Genomic DNA, 26,748 nt, shown 5'->3' with positions numbered 1-26,748 from the left:
ATACTTTTATAGGACAAGGAGGGATCTTCAAAAACCAAAAATGAAGTTGCCAATGACATGCCGGTGCCTGGCACTGTTCGTTCTTCTGAATGTAAGTAAAACAGAATTATTCTAAGACATCAAGAATGCCAAATAGGGAAGAATGTTTGTGTGTGATCGAATTGGCAATGTGCAAGGATAGGCATTCTTCTAAACTATCATTTAAAAATATTTCATTAACCAATCTTCTTCCCGAACTTTCACTAATTTAGATTAGTGCCATTGTTTTCCCAGAAATTTGAGTTTTGTCTACTTACAAAATTTCATGTTCATTTGAAACACCTCTGTATTATCTTGGAAATAAGCATGAAGGTTGATAACGTTCTCATATAAAATGTTTTTCCTGTTTGACATGTGTATTTGAGTCATAGTTTCATGGCTGTTCAGTACTTTTAAAACATCTGATCTCTATCAGTCTGGTTATTCACTTCAAATATATATCTCATCAAAAACTAAGAATCTTCAAGTCTTTACATACCACTGTCAATCCATAACTTTCTCTAGCCTTTTAAAACATGTTTAATTTGTGTCATTTTATATTGTTTTTTCCTAAAAAAATGCAGCTAATTAGAAGTATAATTGTTTTAGAAAATTGATTCATGTCAACATTGTTAACCCACAATCACACCAGTTTCAATAGCACATGAGAAGGAGAAGGGTGAATTCCATGTAAATCAATCTGGAGTTGTCTCAATCCTTACTCTTTCCACCACATCAGAATAACATGTGTCAATGAACTAGAGCTGGCAATAGAGATCACTTAGGATCTCATACTATGATACTGACGCAAGCTAAACTTGTCCAGGGTTCCAGGATTTCCCTTATTCATCAGTGCAAGATTGCAGGCTTACAAGTCCACCTAAACTGCTTCTCTTTACACTATTTAAGAAAAAAATATTACTAGTGTTCCATAAATGTTAATTTAATTTGTAAGAGAATTTTTATTTTGTAACATTATACTTCAAATGAATGGTTTACAGGGATGATTGTTAATGCAACCCTTTTATGCCTTTTTGGATAATGGGCATAGTTTATTATATCAGACTGTCCAATTATTTTAACCTATTAAATATTTCTTTAGATAAATTACAGTATAATTTTCTTAAAGTAATCCAGTTTCTAGAAGTGTACATTACTTCATGCAATTGGAAATCTAAGAAAAATAGAAAAGAATATTGTAAACTAATAGAATAGTTTATTTTGTTGATAAATGTCCAAGCCCTGTGTGCTATTGTATAGATGCAGAATAATGGTATATATTATTCATAAATTTATGGTTATTTTTAATATATCAAATGAAATCCTATGTCATAGCATATATGTGAATATTTCTAAATAATTTGTACCATAAAGTGTATAATTATATTGGACATGGTAGAAGAAAAACTAAAGAAATCACTAAATATTAAACAAAATACATTAAACTATAGATTATTTGAGTGTATTTAAAAACTAAAACACTGGGCTGGGGTTGTAGCTCAGCTGTAGAGCACTAGCCTAGAACATGGGAGGCCCTGGGTTTGATCCTCAGCACCACATAAAAATAAATAAAATAAAGGTATTGTGTTTAATTACAACTAAAAAATAAATATTTTTTAAAAAAACTAAAACATAATTTTTACTTATCTTACAACTTAAATAATGAAAAAATTGCATATATTTATTTGAGTTATAGATAGAAATATTTTATGGTTTGGAGGCATTTCTTGACCAGCAACATAAGTGAGCACAGTACTTTGTGCTCTCTTTGCTGTATTTGGATTATATATGTCATCTGTCATTTGTTTAATAAAACAAAATTCTACAAGACTCTAATTTTAAAAAACAACTAAGTGAATATCAGGAAGATCAGTAGAATAGAAGGAAAGGAGCATGGTATTTAAAGGCAGGGAGGAGAAGGGGAAGTACTGGGGACTGAATCAGAACAAATTATATTCTGTGCTTTTATAATTATACCAAAATTAATTCTGTTGTCATGTTTAACTAAAAAGAATCAATAAAAAATAAGTTCATAAACTGCATCTCAAAAAATAGCATACAGATAAAATATTTTTGTTCCAAAGATTCATTTTGTTCCACATTGGTAACTTAAAAATGGCAGTGGTCTTAATCCACCTAGTAACTTTTTACATAATACACTGTTGTGAAAAACCACTGCCAGTATATTTATTAAATTCTACCAACTGTTTTCCACATGGTCTTTTAAAGTATCGTTCTGGGCCATCACCTTCCCTTTTGTGATGTCTTCCCCATTAACCAAATCCATGCACTTTCTCTTCCTTCTCTGAGGTAATGTAACAGGGTTTGTATAGGAGTTGATAGATTGTGAGCACTCAAAAAAATGTTATCAATGTGGATGGATAACAACAATGATGAGGACATAGAAAAACTAGGTGGGAGCATTTAGTTTTTGTTATTTGTTTACTTAGCTGCATTTCCCTAGAAAGTACATAGGACACCAACTAGGCATCTGATCCTACCTGGAAGAACCAGGTACAACATTGTATATTTTACAACACTGTATTTCCTCCTTTGTTATTTTGAAAAGTTCAACTGAAAACTCCAAATAATTATAACACGTACCTTACAAATATTTAGGATGATGACATAGATCTACTGTTGTTTACATCAATTTGTGGATCCTTGATTCAAGTTCTTTTTATTACTAAATATTATTTGCATTGTATAAATGTATGAGGTCACATGATAATTCAATACATGTTTATAATACTTAATGGTCAAATCAGCATACTTAACATTTCCATCTCCTTAAACATTAAAAAATGTATTACCACATGTGCTTTTTAGAGCAGTTCTGCCCATGTCAATCAATAGGAAACTTTCCCTTCAGCACTATAGCTTGGGCTTGAGCCATTGCAGAGATGGCACATTTTTCAAAGTTCCAGACTAAATAGCACTATAACTATTCTGTCTATGTACTCCTAGAAACTACCTTTAACCCCAAACAGACTGATGTCTGATATATAAGTAAGAATTGCCTCCACACGTGGCCATTTCAAAGCAGATTACTTTCCCCTCTGTGATTAGTGTGAATGAAACCTAGAATGTAAGCTCCATGAGGGCAGGGACCTTGTCAGTCTTGTTCACTGTTAAATTTCCAGAACCCAGAATGGGGTCTGGAGTGTGGGAGGCACTTCAAGTATTTATTCACCAAAAGAACCAATGAGGGTCAGCTGCTGATTGCTGGTGGCAGCTTGGCTGTTGGATGTGTGGCGTCATTTACTTGAACCTTTAGAAGTGACATCAAATATCCAGCAGCTAAACTGCCACGGGGGACAACAGTTAAGAGGGAGATTGTTAGTTTGTTTAAGAATCATGTGAGATTGTTTACAGGCAAAATTTGAACATTAGTCTGTTCTCAAACAAGCAATTTCTTAAGGTAGCATTTCTATCTTCATTTAGGCATAGAATCATATATTTATTTAAATCTCTCAAACACATAACATACATAACAGTTGTGATAAGTAGAATATTTTTTTAGCTTTCACATTACGTGATCATTCTAATTACAACTGGTATTATTTTGACTCTTTACTGCTAAAAATAATACTACCTCACTAACAATTTTTATTTGTATGAAGTTATCAGAAAAAACTTAATATTTTTAAAGAATTTTATAAAATTTGTTACTTTATGGATATATATATACACATATATGTTGTAATTGAAAAGATAATGCTGGAAAGAAAATCAACTTTTTATAATCACATACATAATTGTGCATCTATATCTTTTTATCTATTCATCATCTATCCATCCATATATTTATCCATCCATCATCTATTCATCCATCTACCTATCCATCCATATATTTATTTATCCTTATATCCATTTATCTATCTACCATCCTTCTAGCCATCTATCAATTCATCTATCTACCCATCCATCTATCCATTCATCTACCTATCCATTCATATATTTATCTATCAATCTATCAATTCATTTATCTATCCACCATCATCTACATATCCATCTACCCATCCATCTATCCATCTATTCATCATCTACCTATTCATCTACCCATCCATCTATCCATCTATTCATCATCTACCTATCTATCCATTTATCTATCCATCTAACTCTCTAGCTATCCATTTATTTATATATCCCTTCATCTAACCATCCATCTATTCATCTGTTCATCCATATATCCATCCACTTATATATCTATCCATCTATCTCTTTATTTATCTATTCATCTATCTATCCATAAATAGAATGCCACAATTTTTATGTTATTTTTAGGAACTCATAAAGACATTCAGCTACCATTGGGAACATTCCATCTTCATGGCTCAAACATGGACCAGCCCAGAAGCAGACTGAGATTGCTATGGCTCATCTAACAACAAAGATTCTGATTTTCATTCCTTCAGTGTTGAAACAATCTCTACTGAACCAGGCTCCAAACCAAGTTCACTGGAGTTTGTTTCAATATTGCAAGAATGATAAGATTGAAACTACTGTCATCGACATGATCTACACCTACTCTTATTCAGATGTTCATATGGCCATTGTTACTGATGTTAAAATGAATTAAATCAAATAAAGATGTAATTGAAAATATAAGTATTGAGTGTTTCACTTAATATCTTTGTACAGACAATTTCCTATGGCTTCAGTGAATTTGCAGCTAGTACTGGAACATATTTTAATTGGTTGTCAGCCATTTAAAGACAGAATTCAGAATGTTACTTCTGGAAAGAAAGCCAACCTTAAGGAAAATAGTTCCTAATGTCTAAAATATATAATATATAGGACAAGATATATATGTATGTATGTTTATATATGTTTATGTACATACATATACACATATATATTTGGTGATCCATATTCTAATTTTATTTGAAAAAGCTGAGAAGTTAGTCCAGAACTTAATAATATATCAAATGAGAATTTTCATATTAACTGAAGAATTTAAGAATTGAGGCACAAAAGAAGTATCTAAAATAAATGCACATGCCATTAATATCTCTATTGTAAGGACACCCTGATGCTTCCTTTCTTTGATGGTTCCATCATATTTAGTTGAATTTTTAAAACACATACACACAACACTCAGAAATGTAAGATAATTAAATACAAAAAGAACTCATAACATGGAATATTTTCAGTGTACTCTTTTTTAAAGTTTCACAAATCATATTCTAATTCATAATGGAATATTTCAAAGTTTTATGACTGGTGATTATTTTATATTCACAATTTCTGTTACGATATTTTGTAGTGCTGGTCTTTGTTTGCTAAATTGTAAGCTCCATGAGAGCAGGATCCACATTTGTTTTATTCAGCACTGTATCTTCAATGTTTGACTTACCAAGTTCAGTGGGTGTTTTCTGACAAGTTAACCTGAAAGCCAGTGAGAAAAGTCATAGGTCAACAGAATTAGGTTCGACTACATGAGTAAAGGGTTTGCACATATGTAAAAATGTTGTGGGTTCATTAATTTCTCTTCTGTCATAAATTCAAGAGACATTAAAAATAGAAGTAACCTATTTAAAGAGTAGTGTCAACTTAATTCACAGTGAATGTCCACTTAGCAGCTATAACAGTAATAAGTGTTCATCCTCTTCTCTTTGCAAGCAACTTCTGAGTACCAGAGGGCATCTACAAACCAGTTCCAAAATAGGACTTACCTTCTTCCCTCCCTCCCTCTACCAAGGTTTTCCTTTTCGGATCCCTTCCTTTCTCAGGAACTACCATTTGTTCATTTACATAGTAGGCTAAACATTCAGGCTCTTTGACTGTGGCCACTTTCCATCACTTAGACTCACACATCTTTATTATTTCGGGAGATGCTGAGAGTTGTATTCTCCATCTATCAATGGACTCAGTCCAGGCCTTTAGCTTCCCAGTTCCCCTCCCAGTTCTAATCTGTGGACAGTGATGCCTGCCATGTGGATTACACTAAAATTCTCCTTTTACAGCCTTCACTGATCAAAAAACCTACAAAATATATTTTATTTTACATCATGTTTTTGATAATATTATCTAAAAAGTATTAAGCTTTTCAAGTACCAGGTTAATCTCCATCACCATCATCTCCATCAAATACAAATATTTTGTATTTGTTTTCTTGTTTATTCTCACCATACCCATAGAAGTTAAATATTACTACAAATGCAACTTAGACCTGGAGAGGTTGCTAATCTGCTCAAAATGACAGTACAAGATAGTTCTTTCTTTCTTTCTTTTTTGTTTTTTTTTTTTTTTTGGTACCATCAGACTCCTTAATCCCATTTCTTACTTAAAGTTAAATGAGTTCCCCTTCAGGCAGTGTGGCTCTATTCCAGTGTTTCACATGTGCTGTTTCCTGCCTCTGGATTCTTGCACATTCCCTTCCCTTCATATTTAAGCCCTTCTATTTTTTTCTCTGCCTAAACAGACACTACATATCTCAAGGTCAAGTTCAGATTCTGCCATGTATCTGTGACCACCCCTAATTTGCCCCATAGTCTCTCCCTGTTCAGAATTTCAATTGTATTTTGTACCACACAGCTTAGCATGTAGTGATGAGCTCACACAGAAGATACAGGATGACACCCACTGGAAAAGAGTGAGGCTTCACAAGAGTAACCTGGGTGCACAGGTCAACTTAATGGCAACAGGTTTCATTTTAGAGACTAGGGAATACAGGAGAGAACAGTAGACTATTTTTGCCATTAATACACATGGGAAAACTTCAACCTAGGAATAATTTAGACAGAATAAGGTCAAATAAACATGTGCTATATTGTATGTGATAGAAAGCAATATTCTGAACTTCAGGAAAAGGAAAGTCAGTATAGACTAAAGTTTCTAGGTTTTCTAAAAACAAAACAAAATATAGATATGCAGGGCGTAAATATTTTTTTAAAAAAAATCAGATTCAAGCACCACGAAGAATATCAGTCATTGTCACAAAAGAAATTGAACTTCATATAAACACAAGTTGGGGTGATATGACACACTGTGATCTTTTCATACAAACACATCAACTTTGATAACCAGAGAGCTGTGATGGTGATGGAGATTAACCAGAACTGAACAAAAACTCATGTCAACCTGTATTGAAAATGCAAGTATGCAAATATAAATATTTAAAAATTAAATTGATTTTCATCAAAAAAAATTGAATAGTCCTGTGTAGGTCATGTGCTAATGAAACCAATTTAAAGAGATTAAAGTCGGTTATCAAAGGGATAACTTTGTTCTATGGAATACATGGCAGATTTCTGGTAGCATTCACAACCTAAGCACAAACAAAAATTCATCTGAAAAAAATGTCCAATAAATGAAGCATCTTATTTTACTGTCTAGTTTTAAATAACATGATCCATGATTCTTAAGAATTCCAAAGAAAGCAAAGTTGATTTATTTTGGGCAATTTTCTGAAATCATGTTATGTACTTTGTTTACTTCTAAACTTTACCATGATAAGAGAATTAAAACAATCCTAGATGCTAGAGAGATGTGTGCGTGTGTGTGGGTGCTATCCATTTTCAACAATGAATAGATACTGGTACAAATATAGAATTTGTAGTTAGAATTTGTGTAGGAAATGTAAATACACTTTTTAGTTATAAAGCAAAAATATTCTACCTGGAGGAGATCAGGAATAAGTGTTGCTTTTGGAAGGAATAGTAAGGTGTTTTCAGACTCTTTGGTTATCTCATTTGTGTGTCCACGCATCTCTTCTCTCTACAAGTAACTGATTTTTCTTTTAATACAGCACCCAACTCCAATTCTTCCTGCCTATTCCAATCTCACTGATCCGACAACTATGACTGAGCCATACCTGTATATCATAGGCCGCCAGAGGATGATGGATGCCCAGTACAAATGCTATGACCGCATGCAGAATATGCCACCATACGAAGGAGAAGGTAAAGAGAAGATATATGTGAACATATGTTTGAAATATCATTAAAGACTTGTTTCTTTCCATGGGTGGAGATGTGGTAGAAATTTAAATTTAATACACCAGAAGTTTCCACACTGTAGTATCTTTATATGTTTCACGTGAGATATGCCTATCGCTTCTCAACTTCATCTGGCTTCTTTTTGGTTAGCATCTGCCTGCAGGATGAAATCACTACATTAACTCTAGATTCACTCCTGGCAAGCAGGACAATACAGGATTAAGTGGGGGGGGGAGGAGGGAAATGATAAGAACAGGAAGTGGAAGGAAGGTGGTGGGCGGAGAATTTGCCTGAGGTGGAGCCTGTCAAACACTCTACTTGGGCTGGGGTTGTAGCTCAGTGGTGGAGCACTTGCCTCACATGCAAGTGCGAGGCCCTGGGTTTGATCCTCAGCACCACATAAAAATAAATAAAATATTGTGTCCAACTACAACTAAAACAATATTTTTTAAAAGGAACTCTCTTATTTGGCTTAATTAGGCATAGGGTTTTTTCCCTGTCAATTGGTTGGCAATCCATGCTCTTTCTTCTCCCTTTCTACCCCAAGTTCCCAGGAGAATTAGAAAAACCACATCTTCTCAGCAAACATGGTTTCTCTATCACCTTCTCTAGAATGTTCTATGTGACTGCTGAAACATTTTCAGGACTCAGCATATTCAATTTGCTGTAGAAGACCCAGAAGAAAATAAAAGAGAGGTTGTTCAAGCATTAGAACACCCATTTAAATTCTTTCCCATGCCTCCTAAAACATTTGAAAAAATCCAACAAGACCTTGTACAACCTTATGCATTCTAAGACAACCCTACTTGTCAAGGGGGGAAATGGTTAAATATACTCTACTGCTACACATGGTTTCCTTCCAAATGGTTAAAGTTCATGGTTCCTATTTTTAGCATTTCCTTTAAACAGAAAAATAAAATCCAAGTCAATTAAAGACAAGTATATGTTATTTTGTCTGTGGTAGTTTCAGTGTTTATCAAGAATTGAAAGGGCATTAGATGCAACTCTATCCAAAGGCAAAATCATTTCTTTGAAAGAAATGAGACAAAACACACATACAAACACACACACACACACACGCACACACACACCCCAAAACCCTGTTATTTTCAGAGACCAACTGAGTGCAATCTGTTTCACTTTAGTCTTAGTCACCTTGGGAGGTTGAATTTTTGTTCTATGATCATTGTATTTTTTTAAAAAAAATTGTTTTGAGAACTGCCTTCAAAGCCTGAGACTCATTCTTTTGAATACCTTTATAGAGGCACATTTTCCTGTAAGAAACCACTTGGAGCCAATGTAGATGAATACATAAAGTGATCAAACTGAGCATTATTTCAGTTAGTAACAAAGTGTAATTCTAAGATAATAAGACTTTTAAAATGTGATTCACTAACTGGCTGTAAGTGCAAATCCAACAGGAATTTTGAACAATTCCAACACCCTTGGATTAAGAATATCACTACCCAAGGTAACCCTTTGAAGGTTAATAGTAAGATCTTTATGTTCTAAAGCCATATTGATGTTTACAAGCAAAGCTTTACCCAGGTATGAACTTGCAAATACTTTCACAAGAGTTCCTCCTAGTATTTCTAAAAGTTTTTTAAAGGACAGATTCTGAAGGTAAGGTTAAATGCATAATACACGTATTTATTTTAAGGAACAAATAGAGTAAACCCTACAAAAATGTAAATTCCATTAATAATACGTAAAGTGAATATCTTTATTTAGTTGTTGCTGCTGCTGTCACTGTTTTTAACATTTCCATATCCAGTGGATTCCAGAATAAGATATGCTTAATTATCTATGCATAGAAAAATTCTACTAAGGATTTTTAATAACTTTCAATTGTATGTTTCTCTTCTAATTTAAGTCCGGCCCCCCAAATAAGACATTGGGTTGTGAGAACCAGACTACTATGCATAAAATTCAGTATCTCTTGTCAATTCCTAGAATTCAATGTTTATAAATAAATAAATGTACTATTTAAAGAAAAGATTAAATGCAATATGCTGATAAGCTTTACAAAATTTATTCATTGAAATTTATTTCAAATTTTTAAAAATTAATTGGTGTCATGAATTTTTTTCAAGTAATGGTGTCTTACTGAGTTGTTCTTCAAATCCTTATGTTGATAGTGGTAGAAAAACAGCCTACCGCACAAGAATTGCAAGGCCTGCAAACCTAAATCCACTTTCCTGGTTGGATATTTTAGAGAATAACATTTTAGGAGGTGAATAACTTATTAATACATCTCAAAACCATTTGATTTAACAACCAACCTATGTCTTAGATTTATCTCACTTACCATTAGATAAATGGAGAGCAGAGTTAAATGCAGTCTTTGCATTCACTTTTTTTTTTGATAAGTTCAGTTGTGGAAACTCTTACAAAGTAGGACTAGAACCCTGCCTTTCAGCCAGTGAAATAATTTAGACACAGATATTCTAAGCGATTTGAAACTTTATTTTCATGACAGTGACTGATTCATTTGAAATGTGGGTCATCATGACCACAGCAGTGGGATCAGCTACATGTAGGATTGCCCTGAGACCACTCTTCTCTTTTCATTTTAATTTTATTTAATAAATTAATAAATATTAATTTCTTTCTAAATGCCCAGGTCCATACTGCAACCGCACCTGGGATGGCTGGATGTGCTGGGATGACACTCCGGCTGGAATGTTGACCTCCCAGTACTGCCCCAATTACTTTCCGGATTTTGACCCCACAGGTAAAATATATATTTTTGTTATGAAGCTTTTGGAATTTACATAGATCAAAAATTTTAATCACATATAAAATATATCTATTTAGTCATATTCCAAGTTTTATTACATTTTGAAGAGTTTCCTTAATTAAAATATTATTCAGGCTGTACAAATACTGCAAGTTGTGTTTATTTTTTAAATCATATTGCTGGCTATTAAGGTATATTGGTATTACATTCTGGTTTATAAAATTTTCTCAAAAACTTTATAAAAGTTTTATCTAAATGTGGGTTTTAAAATTTTTTCTTCAATTGTCACATTCAGTAATTTACGCAAAATCTTGATGTAGAGTTTGCATACACTGGGATGGTATGATGTACACAATGGAAATTCTAAATAACCTTGAAAATGTTTAACTAAAAGTCTAATAGCTCTAGACATCAAATTTCTGTTCCAACCTCAGATTATTGAAATATGCTCAATAAGTAAGACTGATAGTGCAATAATTGATTAAACGGAAACCCAACTCTGAACTTGGGACCAACAATGACAACTGACAGATATGTTAAGTAAATGAGTGCCACTGAATTCACTTTAGTTGTAAAAGTTACATATGAATGCTCTTCGTTAAATACCAAAATATTCAATGAGTATAAAAATATCAACATTATTTTCAAAATATCTCCTTTACCTAACCCTCTCTATATAATTAGGCACAACAGTTTAGAAAATCAGTTGAGAACTGTTATTTCTCAGTCTTCATATCAACTCATGCAGATTGAAAATACTTCCAGAACTTTTGAGGCTTCAATCTTGTCACCCTGCATGGTTAGGAATCAAGCTGGGATGATGCTCAAGCAGGGAGAAGGTCTAGGAGGAGAAGATTCCAAGGGAGAAGTTTCCAAGTATATTGCGAAATTGAAGGGCTGAAGTCACATGTTTCTGAATTGTCAGGTATTCTTAAGCAGGTTGGAGGTGTGTACCAGAATTAGTGCTCAGGAGCAATACAGAAGAATGTAGAAGAGTATTGACAGCATCACTCCAGAGACTAAGCAGATGGATGGAAGTAGAAACTGGGACTGGGTAGATGATAGTAGGAAGTAAATGATTCTCTGCTTAACTGAGAAGCTGGGAAATTAAAACAAAATAAAAATAAAATAGAAAAAGATCTCCATGCTAAGTATCACCCAGAGATTCTGATTTAATGGGAGTAGATATTGGGAGTAGAAGTACAGCCTGGACATCAGGAGTTTTGAAAAGTTCTGCTGAAATTCAATGTAGAGCCAAGATGGGAAACCAAGGGGACAATTAAAGTCCAGGTAAGAAGGTGGTCAGAGCCAGAGAGGCTCATCCAAGTGCCCAGGTAGCTGTGCCCATGGGAGGCAGAGTATGACCTCAGAAGAGGCTGATATATTTCTAGAAAACAGGGAGGCATCAGAGGGTGGGAGAAGGCAGCCACCCAGCTCCAGGCACTGTGGCTGAAAGGCCAGAAAAATCCTGTCCCAAGAAACTAGAAAGAAATACGTCCTGCTAAAATAAGTCTGGAACAAAGATCCTAGAAGGGGGATGAGAATGTTAGTTATAAAAGAGGCTCAGATGCTGAAACTAGATGGGATCAGCTACAGATGCAATCTGTTAAGTCCCTTTGAAAGGGTGAGACTCTTCTCCTGAAAGCAAAATGTTCACTTTACTGGTTCAGAGGACATTTAAGTGGCTCTAGAATCCCAATTAGAGCAGAGAAATGAGTCCATCCCTGGACAAGGTTTGGAAGACATTATTTGCATCTTCCTTCAAGGGAATATCTGATTTGTTCCTGAAACCACAAAGTTCCACCTAAGCAAGGCAGGGGTAATAGAAGTAGAATTACAGGGAGCTTCTTTTAAAACCAGTGTCGGCCAGCCACTTCTGGGAATTCCTATTTTGATGGAAGAGTTGAGATGTGAAAAAAGAAGGGGCTCTGTCCAGTGCCCTAACTCAAAGCTACATTCCTACAAACTCTAAGTAAATGCTACTTAATGATAATCCTTTGGTTCTTTATTGAGTCTTCCCAATAAATGATGCTTCATTAATCTTGATTTGACAACTACATTAGAGGTAATTTGATTGGCATAAAGCACCATTCTGCAATTGAGGCTACTAGACCAGTTCCAAAGTGGCAGCAGGCTCCTGCCAAAGTGACTATAAATATTGACTAAAAGGCAAGGTTTTGATCAGCAAAATAGAGATTTCCAGGCACAGATCCATCTTTTCAGCCTTGTTTTTAGATGGAACCCTCTCAGTTGGGAGATAAATCCATTTTCACAAGCTACCTAGTAAAAATGTCTATATTCAACAAACAAATTATTTAGGATTTTATTATTGCTCTAAAAGCTACATATTAATGATGTACAAAAAATTTAATAAAATGTCAGTCATTTCATTTTGGAAAAAGTGCCTCGTGAAAGACAAATAAATAGTGAAAGAGGAAAGAACAGTATTGAAATTCAGAAAAAGATGACAGTGTATAGGAAGATGCTAATAAAGCAAAATTCAACAGAGGCACTTAAGGCCCTGCACTTGGAGTCAAGCAATCAACAGTGCCAACAAGGTCAACATGTGGTTTAGGACGGGGCTGCTCAACCCTCATTCCTTTAGAATTGGTCTTGAGGTCTATCCATGAGTGGAATGGACTTCTTCAGGAGAATACCCCTCCTTTTGAACACAGTAGTTTCCCCTCTGCTTGCTACATAACAAACATTGCTACAGAGCTAATTTCTAACAATATAGTAAAGGTAAAATATTGCCATTAAAATCACTTTTTAAAAATTCCAAGTATGCCTGGAATGACCCATCAACAATTAACATTAGCAAAATCATGAATACATTTTTATAACAATGGTGGAGATTTGTAATGTGCTAATTACAAATTCACTAACTAGTACCTAAAGAGGTTTAAAGAAGCAAATAGTAAAGGTGAAAGCTATGAATCCCAATATGCATTGTAAAGTGAAGAGAGACAAATAAAAAAAAATATCTTTTTCAGAGGTGGAAAAATGACCTCTTGCTGTAACTCCCCTTAGTTTGGGATTTCTGTTGGATTTAACCATATGAAATTGTAAATATTTGACCATTTGACCCACAGTTTCATATAGTCAGTCTTATAAAAATATTACAAACAAATGAAGAAAGATATGGTCTCCCTGTTCTCATATATTTCCCATTTATAAGCAGAAATTTGTCTGCTAAAAAATATGAATTAGAGTATGGGGGTAGCACTTTGGAGGCCAGCAGACTTGGATTTAAATCTTGGATCAATCCTGGATTAATGACCTTTTCAAATTCTGTAACCCCTCCCCATCTGCCTCCAGTTAGTACATTGGAAATGGCAACCTCTGCTTCCCAAGGCTCCGCTGAAGATAAAATGAGACAACACATATTAAAATACTTTATATAACCCGTGATCCATATGAACTCTACTGACTGATGATCACATTCAAGTTCTACAGATGATTAGCACTTTGAAATAGCTTGTAAGCTTTAACTTACTATTCTTTTTCCCTTGGGATTTTGAGGTATTAATGTTTTGATTGTTATGTTTCATTAACAGAAAGGGTCACAAAATACTGTGATGAAAATGGGGTTTGGTTCAAACATCCCCACAACAATCGAACCTGGACCAACTATACCCTGTGTAACGCTTTCACTCCTGAGAAGCTGCAGGTGGGTTCTGTTTCAAATTTCAGTACTGGATGAGAATGCCATTATTTATATGTGGAAATGGATTTATAACTTTAAAATACCTGCTACTCAGAAGCCAAATGATTTTTATGGAAGGAAATCAGTGGTGACCTATAAATTCGGCTTTCTATGAAGTAGCATTAGAGAAAATGACAATTCCTTTCTTAGTGTTTAATCTCAATGGTACCTCCAAGAACATATGGAATCCGGTCATTTGTGACAAAGCAGATAGTATCCATGAAACAGATGATGGGATCCCCTCTGATGCCAGAAACTAGGCACACTCCTGTAATCCCAGAGACTCAGGAGGCTGAGGCAGGAGAATTGCCAGTTCAAGGCCAGCCTCAACAACTTAGGAAGGCCCTAAGCAATTTTAGCAAGACTCCAAACAATCTAATGAGCCCCCTCCCATATATATGTATGACCTGGGGATGTGGTTCAGTGGTTAAATACCCCTGGGTTCAATCTCTTTTACCAAAAATAAATTAATAATAATAATAATAATAATAATAATAATAGTTATACAAAGCCTTCTTAGAAAAATAGCCAGGAAATTAATTTCTGGGAGAAAAGACAGGAGCCAAATATTTTTTTCTCAAAAATATTCCTCAGTCCCTCCCAGTAAGTTCTCTAAAGTTTTTATCAGCTCCAATCAATAAATCAACTATTCCAATTTTATCATTATTACCTGCAAGGATAGGATAAGAAGTGCCATTAGGATAATTGTATCAGCAATAAAAATGTCAATCAATGTAAATGCCTGGTCAAATGGAACAACAGATATAATTCAGGAGAAGTAGGTCAATCTGTATTGAAATTCCTGGAGCCTTGAAAGGTGATAATTATTTGAGGACAGTAATCATACCCATAACTAAATGAAAGTCTCTGCATGCATTGAGAACATTTTAGCAGAATTACTGTTTCAATCTCAGACCCTTTACAAGGCAAGTGAAAAGAATCAAAATGCTCAAGATACATAAATGTCACATTTACTCCCAAAATTCATAACACTTCATAGAAATCATCCTTCTTATCTATATTATATTGCATTAATACCAAGGTGAACACACTGCAGAAGGAACTTCAAACAAGAATTCAAGAGATTAAAATACAAATACAAAATTATACACAAATTTTTCCTTATTAAGAAAAACAGCAATTAAAAACAAAATCCCCAGTTCCAATAGATCTAGGTCTGCTTCAATTATAATGGATAAAACTAAGTAATTTCAAAAGCTAGTGTCAAAATTGTGTGTGTGTGTGTGTGTGTGTGTGTGTGTAAGAGAGAGAGGGAGGGAGGGAGNGAGAGAGAGAGAGAGAGAAACTATGCATTTCATGAAAGAACTCATTAATATTCTTTTGAACCAACATGACACTAGGAGAGAATAAAAATGAACCATGATTATGGAAAAACAGAATTAACAAATGACCATCAAGGAAAAGATTTCATATTCTTCAACCAACGAAATACTAAAGATACCCTTCTTTTTTCAAATTTATTTTATTTTTTTAAATTGATATACATTAAATTGTATGTACTTTAATCCTGGGTTAAATACAGGTACAGAAAAATCTGCCATCGTACTCTCTTTTTTCTTTGTGTATTCCTAGTGCCAAGAGTCAGGAGAATTTGTAGATTATTAATCTGCCATTTTGTAGGGTAGACATACCCACTGTCTGTAAGACCCTAGAAGTTAAACCCTACCAGGATCTCTTCCTCAGCTTCAGAGTAATCATTTTCATGCACTTATATTACTTCAATAGTATATTTTTGAATGAGATTTAATTCACCTCAAGGAACTTTCTTTGAAAATAGGTCAGTTGATTTCTATAAAATCATATGAATAAACATAAAAATATTTTATTTGCAGAAGTATTGTTCTGATGTTTTTAGATGGTTAAAGAAGGAAAACTATGTTGACTTGTATCTAGAAACAGAAACTCTTGCACCCTCCCTGAACTCATTGGTTCATCTCTCTGTTCCAGAACGCGTACTCTCTGTACTACCTGGCTATTGTGGGTCACTCTTTGTCCATTTTCACCTTGGTGATTTCCCTGGGGATCTTTGTGTTCTTCAGGTGAGTATATTTACAACATCTGCTTTTTATTTTCTTCTCGAAGTTACTGGAATAAGTGGCAAATTCTGTAAGAGTGGGGCTGGGGGAAGGTCTCCTGCAAATCATGAAAGACAGGCACCATTGGTAGTGATGAAGTAGCCAAAATATCAAATGCTTTCAAACTCTAACTTTGGGAGAACAAGATGGATTCATTATCATTTTCAAAGGCAATATGCCTCCTTCCCCAAATAAGACAGGCCTGTGAACCCAGGAGGACCCTGTGGTAATATGGAAAGATTCCATTTACCCTGGCTGCAGTTACATTAAATACTGAGCAGAGGCTCCTCCACTTTCTCCAATCCCTGCTCTACTATACAGAGGCCATGGCCATAGGTTCAAATGCACCCTGCCTAGTTATGAGCTGTATCAAAAGTGGATTTTCCATGACTGGTGAGGCCATGATAGTGGTTAATCACAGAGGAGGGCAAGTCTTGAGTCTCTCTTTATACCTTAACCCACTCAACCAGAATTGAAGTTGGTGGAAGAAGATGGCTCTTTGTCCAGTGTTAATTCTTTCTCCTCGCAAACCTACTATTTTCAACCACATCCATCTTCTAAGACACTGTGAGGAATAATATTCTCATGAGGGTTTTTATTCTAAGGTTTTGTCTATTAAACTTAATTGCATTATCTATGGCAAAGTGATTAGGTTGATATACATGCAGATTTTACAATAATGGAGCATGTGTTGAGTCCTTCTTCATCGTGTGTTTGACAAAGTAACATGACTACATTGGGCTGTTTCTTAAATTTGGCATCCTTTCTTTAACTCAAGGCATGTGGTACTACATTGCCCTTTCATGAGAATTCTAATTTTTACACTAAAGCAATAATTCCCTCTACTTAGACTTATATACCCTTCTATGTGCAAACTTTGGATTTTCTTGTATTTTAGATAATTAGATTGATTAGGAAAAATCTTGATACTCCATTCTCCATTATATGAATAAGGTAGGGCTAAATGTGCGTAAATTATTTGACATGAAAATTCTATAGAATTCCCAGCAAGCAGGAGGGCTGCTTATGTTTTCCATGCAGAAAACTCCCTTATCAGAATTTCCTATTGCTGTCACACTAGTTGAGATAATAGCCAGCAAGCCCTGGAGCAACTTGGATGAAATAACCTATAGACATGGTCTGGCAATTGCCATCTGCTAGAACACTTCAGCTAAAACCCCAGAAGAATGAAATTCAGAGATATGTTAGCCTATGTGAGAATAAGGCATAAAAAAACACATCAGAGCATGTCTTTGCAAAACCCAGCTCAAATATGTTTTTCTTTAGTCTTTATGTGTGAACAATTATATCAGAAAGCACAATGTGAGAAAATACACAAGGAACAATTTGAATACTTGAAGGTGTCTTGTCATCATCTTTAGATGAATATAAACAGGAGCTTTTTAAATAACTAGACATTTCAATTAGAAACTATTAACTATGTTTGCATCACAGCAATCCTTCATGAAAATAAGGCTCCCATAACATAGCCCTTTAGCTGATTTTATGAATTATATTCACAAATGTAGGTTTAAAATAGACCACCCATATATTTTTTTGTAAATGAATTGCAGTTCATAAATCTCTTAGAAATGGAAATAAATTAGATGGAATGATACAGTATCTAGATTAGTATCTGACACATAAAAAGTGTAATATGAGTTAGGCTCAGTGGCACACACCTGTAATCCATCAGCTCAGGAGGCAGAGGCAGGAGGATTGAGAGTTTAAAGCCAGTCTCAGCAATTTAGTGAGTCCCTAAGCAACTCAGTGATACTGTTTCTAAATAAAATATTTTTAAAAAGGGCTGGGGATATGGCTTGGTAGTTAAGCATCCCTGGGTTTAATCCCTGGTACAAAAAAAAAACACGGGTGAAATATGTGTTTGATATCATTATTATTGCTATCACCATAATTATTATTGGTAGTAATAATAGTTGTAGTGGTATGGCAAACCCCTAAGCTCAGATTCCAGATAATCCTTTATACTTAAAAGATGTGCCACACAATTAAATATAGTCACCTATATATAGAATAACAAAAGCTTAATTTGATTTTTGTTAAAATGTTATCATGATAGTACTAAAGAAAATTAAACAAATGGGAGAATAATCAACTCTGTACACATCCTTAGCACAACTATTACTTTTTTCTTGGTCATTTTTTAAATCTTTGTCCATATCATAGTCAAGATTCTTATATTGCCTAGCTCAGTGATACATGCATACCTGTTATCCCAGCAACTTGGGATTCTGAGGCAAGGAGGATCATAGGTTCAAGCCAAGCCTCAGCAACTTAGTGAGAACGTGTCTCAAAGTAAAAAACATAAAAGGTTGGGTATGTAGCTCAGTGATAAAGTGCCCCTGGGTTCAATTTCCAGCACACACACACACAAAAAAAAGTGACTAAAGAAAAAGTAAACAGACAATAAGCTCCTACCACAAATGGCTTAACAGAAGACTGATAAAGCAGAAAGACATGAGGTATTAATTGCTAGAATTAGAAGAGTATTTTCAATTATAATGATCAGAACACAGCAAAGTAATCACCATAGCATGATTAATTTTGGAATGTCTGCTCATTTTTCAATGGCTCTTCACCATGGTGAATAAATACATCATCTTGACTTTCACACAACTTTGATTAAAAAGTCTGCTTCTAAAAGCCTACTTTTAAAGCTTTTAAAAAATATAACAAAAAGAAAAATCCCAAATTTGTAGCTATGCAACTAATACGCGGATCAGGACTTTAAAGGTAATGGCAAGGGGTGTTTCTTAGGTTTTTTAATATCTCCATTCACTTAAACAAGTTATGAGATCTGAGAGTAGAACCAGCAAAGAAAACGAGAATGTTCTTTCAATTATTATTCTTACATCAAGCCACAGAAGATGAGTGTTTAAAAGTGTGGCACATGGTTGGGAGGCTGAGGCAGGCAGGTTGCAAGTTCAAGGTCAGCCTCAGCAACTTAGTGAGAGCTTGTCTCAAAAAATAAAGAGAACTGAGGTTGTGGTTCAGTGGTGAGGTGTCCTTGAGTTTAATCCCCATTACAGGGGGAAAAACACATGGGTAAATTAGAATATTTAACCCAGAGTAAAATGATACTGCTCTAACCCTATTGGGGAGGGTCAGAGGGAGGACCAGAGATCATCTGTGAGGCACATTGTTCTATTGTCTCTGTTTCAAGAAGCCATCAGTCAACAACTTAAATCTGGGGAGGAAAAACAAGTACTAACAAGTATACTAATTTATAATCTAAATCTAATAATGCAAAGATATAAACTGAAATAGCTGACCCTCCAGGGCAGCCACACAGGAGAAGAATGAGAAATGTAGTTCATAAATGGGGAGATGTCAAATATTCAAATTCAAAATAATGAGATACAATTTTTATACTTGTTCTCATTGGTCTCCTAAAAATGCCCAAACTAAAAAATGTTAAATACGTCTGTTTTCTTAAAAATGAAGTATGTTCCTGGCTTTTCTAATTTTTTCTTATATTTGTATTTCAAAAATAATAAAAGTTATTGTGAAGTAGAAAGTAATTCTGACCTATCACTGGAATTTATCTTTTAATTAGCAGAATTTTCCCAGGATTTTTTTTCCAAACAATTAACATCACCCATAAGATGTTTACCATACTTTACAATCTAAGTGTTCATCATTTATTTACTTAAATACCATTATTGATGTGAAAAATCAATGATCAATTATCTGTCTCTTGCTTAATTCTGCATTCTTGCGGTATTTTGCAAAATTTGAACAGTTAGTTGCATAAAACTTTTATGAAACCAAAGTGAGAAGTTATGCAGCTTCCCTTGGTGGACTAGTTCATTCATAATCATCCCATGAAATCTCACTCTGAGGTCCTCAGAACTCTTGAAATGCACCTTACAGAGTTCTATCAAAAGGAGAAACCCTGCAGGTGTCCTCCAACCAGCAGGCTAAGGAGGCCTGCAGGAGAATTCAAAGTTACTGACCATACAGGAGGCCATGGAACTGCCAATAGTTCACTAAAAATCTTGGGCTCTTACTCAGAATGAGGCCATTAAAGCATGCCCCAGATCTTAATGTGATTTTATTCTTAGTCTTCAGGGAAAAGGAAAAGGCAGGGGGGCTACATAACCCTGAAACAAATAAAAATCATGCTTTGTTATTTTAAAAGAAGAAAACAAAACCTCTGTGTCTTCTACAATCTAGAGGAAACTGAGTTTCAGTGATTTAATTAATAAAAAAGGGCACTAAAACTTTTATAACTGTATGAAAGTTTACATAACATTCATCATGGTATAGAGGTTATTTCTAGTCCAACAGTTAAAGATAGAAAACAGCCACTTTAGGATGCTATTTGGTTTAGGATGTTTGCAGGGAAAATAAGAACAATAATAAGGAGAAGAATTAAATAGAAACATCAAATTAGTTCACCAAGACCTCTCACTATTAGATGCCAATAGTACATATCAACAATAGAACTAAATGTAGAAACCCTTAGGGAAAACTGATTTGGGAAAATTATGTAAGTGCACATTTATGTGAGTTTGGTTCTTGACCATTTTTGGCAAGTTTTTAATAAATCCACTTATTTCTCAAGTTTTACTTACAATTTATCAATTTGCACACTTAAATATTTATACAGCTCATATGCTCTCTCAAGAGAGGCATAATAGAACATTCATTAGCATCCATTGTGACTGATCAGTACTCATACCTTCTGGTTGTTAAATATTTAAAATATTTACTACTCTTGCCCAAAAGGCTTTAGAAATATATATTGAAAGACAGGGAGTGTCTTTATTGCATGTCAAAAAGTATAGGGAGTAACATAGGTCAAAAATGGTAGCTTCCACTGGGGAATCCAGAAGGAACGTTGGTTCCTTTACCACCAACTCAGCATTTCCTGCTATTTCATTTCACACCTACATTCTGGGTGGACAGACAAGGTTTTATCTTGTGTGGTGTCCACCATTATATGTCTCTGACTGCCTTCCTGCTCCTCCAGAGAGAACACTCAGTTGAAGGCATCAAGGATAGCATACTTTCTTCCAACCCAGGCACTGGCATGCTGGAGACAGTCAAGATAACTGTTGGTCAGTCCATGACATATTGTGCACCCACAGAACAGTAGTGATAGGAAAAGAAGCAAGCATTACAATTAAAAGGGGGAATTCTTGATAAGGATTTTGTGCTATATCTAAAAGTAGAAAGTTCCTTATCAAGAAAGACATACATATGATCTGTTATGCAATTATGCATTATTGCCCTCTTCTCTTGCCCTTAATTCTCATGCCCATTGTGAAGAAGGTACAATAACTACGTAAAGGGGAACAAAGTCAGACTGGAAGATGCAACTTGGGCTTATAGCAATTATAGAAATGAAATTCCTAACTCATGTTTTCCCATGGACTAGTAAATCCATACAAACTTTTCCTTGTTTCATTATTGGCTATTCCCTGTTTGCTTTGAATGTGACTCTAATTACAGACTTATGTAGGATTGATACCAAAACTGATTTAAGTAATCTGCAAAACTCCAGGCAAGTATTAAATGCCTCTCATACAGCCACAAGCTCTCATAAAGTACACATGCATGCCGATAGAGTACTAATAACATGAAACAAATTCTTTGTGAAAGAGTTATACCAGATAAACTATAACCATGAAAATGACTTTTTGATTTAGCCTTAAAGTATGGCATTTTGAGATTCAAAGTCAAGAACACTTATTTCTTCGTCACATTTGAAATGACACCACAGTTTAGCCCAGACAGCAGATAATGGTATCTTGTCCTCCCACTATTGGAGAATCTGTAGTACTTATGGTTCCCTGTCACTCAAATTAACAAGCAGTGTTCTGTCCATCTAAATGCCTTTTTTTTTTATCAAGGGAATACAGTATAACATCAGGTTTATGCAATTTCTACTTAAGACATTTCAGATCTGACAAGAAAATGTTATCAGCTGCTCTTACATTCACTCAAGCAACAGGATTTTTGCATTATAATTCTTATGCTAAATTCAGTTCATCTTCTCCAACATCCTATGCCTCTTCTTCAGAACACTTATCACAATAAGAGTAAATAAGCAGCCATGTTGCGTATAAGGTCCTTGAAGTCAGAAGCTTTCTATTTGTGCATTGATATATCCTCTGCCTCTACTAGAAGTTCTGGATCATATTGAGTACACAGTAACTCAATTGTTAATTAATTTTGATAAATTTAAAGTACCGTTAACCTGCTTCAAAAAGATGAGTGTAAATGTCATCAAGTAATGTAATAAAAATTTTTAAACTCAATAAACAGAAATCATGCTTGAACTTTTAAGAAACAGAAACTCATTATTAGCCATAGTCTCCCTTTGGAGGCTAGCAGTTTATCTAGTTTTAAACCATCATTTTCTCTACGTTCTCAATGAGAAGTGTGTATGTGTTCTTATGTAGATATATGCACATATATACGGATTTATACATATATATTTATATATAAAATATTGTTTTAGTCAGCCTTTCTCACTGCTGTAACTAAAGGACCCAACCAGAAAAACTGTGGAGGAGGAAAAGTTTGAGGGCTTACGGTTTCAGAAGTCTCAGCCCATAGAGAGCCAGCTCCATCACTTTGGAGTGGCTCAAGGTGAGGCAGAACATCACGGTGGAAGAGTGTGGTGGAGGAAAGCAGCTCACATGGTGAACAGGAAGCAGAGAGAAAGACTCCACCCTCCAGATACAAAATATATACCCCATAGGCACGCCTCTAATGGAACCACTTCCCCCAGTTACACCCACCTGCCTCCATTTACCACTCAGTTAATCCCATCAGGGATTAATTAACTAATTGTTTCTCCTCCAAACTCAATTGCATTGTCTCACACGTGAGCTTTTGGGGGACATCACATCTAAATCATAACTACATATGAGCTAGTGTTGAACAACAAGATGATGTCCAATATTAGTTTTACAACTTAAGAATTTGATAAATGTTCACTATGATACAAAGTATGAGATATGAAATCATCTAGCATTTAATATAATTCTTTGATGTACTGAAAAATTGTTTAGTGGTCACAGCTCAAGCAAAATTGTTGTTATATATTTTTAATTAAACCATGAGTCTTAAGTCCTGTGATGTGTCAGTGTTCTAGGATTATGAAACAATTTCCTTGGACACTTCCATGCTAGTGGGAGGAAAAGAGAAAATAATAGGCAATATCAGGAGGTGATGAGTGTTAAGAAGAAAAATAAACCAGGGACTCAAGGGCAAGAGTAAGCAGCAGGTAGAGGAAATATCTTTTGTTCAGGGGGCTTTGGTTTCCACAGAGAATGCAGCTAATGAAGTCCCTTAAGCCAGTGCTATGCATCAACAGATTATTGAACTCTGCCCAATCTAAAGAAAGCCAGGCCCAAGAGCAGCAGACCTTCCTCCTGCTTTTCCTTCTAGACAATGTCAGTTGTCATAGGCTAAACCAGACTGAATGCCATGAGGAAACCACAGAGACTTACTCCTAATTAGAAGAATTATTGAACACAATTATGACTACATGGAAGGTGGCAGGTCACAGGTTCAACAGCACTGAGTCCAACAGTTGCAAGATGGAAGAGTTTATGTTGTATAAATGTGTGCAATGTTTCACACAATTTTTTATTCTTTTGAAAGCCTTAAATTTGCAACCTGTCTTTAGCAATATTGTAAAACCAAGCAAATTTGGTTTAATTTTGCTGCCAAGTAAAGTAATCCATCACAGTGTGCGGGGGACTGGGAGGGTAAGTTCTTCTCTAAGCCCCATCTTTACCATAGGCTGCCTTCTGGACATAAAGTTCTATATTCTAATACTGCCCAATAAGTGACAAATTCTAAACTATTATTCATTAACTACTAATATGTGTGCTTCCTGAGAAGTTGAAAAGTGTATCTGCAGTCATCCAAACGTGCTCTCACAGAGGTCTTTATTACTTACTCTTACTTTTGACTACAAATTATTGACAATTCACTTTCCTTTGAGTTGTGAATATAGGAAAGCATTGTAAGTAAATCCAGACCATTCTGATATTTCATTTTTCCCCCAGATTTCTTTTTTTCAAAATTCCTGGCTTCTAACTTTATTCCATGAACTTGTTTTAGGAGTAGCTACTCTGAGGAGTAACTGCAGGTTTTAAGCTTTCACAATGTAAATACATTATACCAATATTTTTGACTGGATGAAATATATTAAATAAAGGATGTCTATTGACCTACAATTCTCATTCCAGTCTTCTTTCTACCATGACACAGGCTGTCTTCATTACATCCCCAAAGTGAAAAGGGACATTCAAAGTAATGTTTTATTATGTGAACTTTCACATCAGTGCTTATGTAACAAGTTTATGAAGTAGGGGAGAAAGGAATAAAAGAATCCAACAAATTACTTAGTACCAATAAGGTGGGAAAGTAACTGTGCAAGGAAGCAGCAGCACTTAGATAGGTCTCGCCAGATCTGAAGCACTATATGCCTCATGAGGAGATCAAATTTAAGCCCATTTAGAATTCTCTGCCTGTGTCCGAGCTCCACCAGCAGGAGAATGTGGAGAGCAGGAACCACAGGAGGGACTCCACAGATCTAGGAAGATGTCAAAAGACACAGTGGAAGGAAAGAATGGTGGAATACTTGAAGCTCGTGTATGTAAGGGCTCCTGTCCCTGGTCACGGGCATCCCTTGTTCTGACTTCTTGCTCTATGACCCCACTTACCACCTATTTGGTAACATTGTCATAATCAAAAGTCATTCCTTGCTCTTTCAGTTATTGTAGGAAGCCACTGCAAGGACCCTAAACTACAACTTCTGTGACTAGAAAAATTGCTTTTAAAACTATTTTTTAAAAAATCAGGCAGAAACATAGTAATCAGTCTTGAGGATGGGACCCACCTCATTTGCTTCTGTATGTCCTCATGTCTGTTGCTAAAGAAAATATGAAAAAATATCATCAATTTTTTTCCAGGAACTTTAACATTTGGGCCCCAGTTAATACTTCACATTACTTTTTCTTCCAGGAGCCTTGGCTGCCAACGTGTGACTCTGCACAAGAACATGTTTCTGACCTACATTCTGAACTCCATGATTATCATCATCCACCTGGTTGAAGTCGTGCCCAACGGAGATCTGGTGCGCCGGGACCCTGTAAGCTCTGCATGGTTTTGTTTTCAATTTTATTTGGAGAACCTAGTACCTGTAAATAATGAGCATGCTGTTAATGCTATTGACATCTGCAAACATATGTACTTCTTGAGTTGAACTTTGCATTAGCAAAGCATTATCAGTTCTATGTAGTTCTTGGAATTCATTGTTACATGCTATGATAAAGGACTAGAATCATTGAGTCATAAGCAAATGAGAATCATACAACAAGGCTATTGTACAAAGGCTTGGATCAGTCACCTCAGCTATAAACACTATGCATTTACTCAAATGAGTATAAATATGTTCTATGTCTGCATGCTTTGAAAAAAGATCTATTCTGACCTAAGAAAATGAAAAAGAATTTAGGGGTAATGAATACATCCATGAAACTCATGCCCATAAACACCATCACAACAAGAAAATCTAGTGAGGGTCCTTCTTCTATAAAAGTATCACAGAGAAAAAGAGAATTGAAATCATTTAACTCCATTACTGAGAACCACTCATAACGTCCTTAGAGTTGTTAATAATAATTCATATCTGTCTTCAATCTTTTCTTTTTATCTCCAAGGTAATATTTTTCCAAATGGTTTCCAAATATGGTTGCGCTTCAGAATCAACTGGGGGAATTTCATAAGTGTTAGACAGCCACTGTCTACAAGGTGCTAGAGTTCAGTAGCTATGGGTGGAGCCCAGGAAAGCACCCCAGGTGTTTCTCTCTTGCTGCCAAATTGGGAAATCATTGACCAATTGCTGGGTGAAGAAAATGAGCTGGCAGAGGAGGCAAAGGGGGAGGAACATGAAGGCTCTGCTAATTCATTCAATCAGCCCCAGATATTACAAACCACCAAAAATTAGAACTAAAAGAGATTTTAGTCCTCATTTTACAGATTAGAGATCTGAGGATGGAAAGGCCAAGTGATTTACCCTGGATTGTATGACTGATATAATTCAGTAATTGCAGGGGGAACAAGGACTCAAATCCACTCTCCTTACTCTCAGTTTTGTTCTTTCCTTTGCATCCTAATGATGTGTCTCTAATTATGAATTGATGAGGGCTTGGTAATATCAAACTAGTTGATTAGGTTCCCAAATCTACCAGATTG

At 35.2% G+C, this 26,748-nt stretch overlaps 1 protein-coding gene across 1 annotated transcript in view; it reads left to right on the top strand.

The window, feature by feature from the left end:
* The first annotated feature begins 9 nt into the window (after positions 1-9).
* Calcr (calcitonin receptor) overlaps positions 10-26,748 on the top strand; it is a 47,411-nt gene continuing 20,672 nt past the window's right edge. Inside the window, exons 1-6 of the mRNA XM_015506734.2 lie at positions 10-91; positions 7,772-7,925; positions 10,585-10,695; positions 14,259-14,371; positions 16,376-16,467; positions 25,516-25,642. Coding sequence (XP_015362220.1) covers positions 41-91; positions 7,772-7,925; positions 10,585-10,695; positions 14,259-14,371; positions 16,376-16,467; positions 25,516-25,642 — 648 coding nt within the window. The 5' untranslated portion in view covers positions 10-40. The remainder of the gene's footprint in view (positions 92-7,771; positions 7,926-10,584; positions 10,696-14,258; positions 14,372-16,375; positions 16,468-25,515; positions 25,643-26,748) is intronic.

Source organism: Marmota marmota, unplaced genomic scaffold (assembly GCF_001458135.2).
Source record: "Marmota marmota marmota unplaced genomic scaffold, marMar, whole genome shotgun sequence".
Taxonomy (NCBI): Eukaryota; Metazoa; Chordata; class Mammalia; order Rodentia; family Sciuridae; genus Marmota; species Marmota marmota.
The sequence above is the reverse complement of the archived record's forward strand: the minus strand, read 5'-3'. Positions and strand labels throughout refer to the sequence as shown.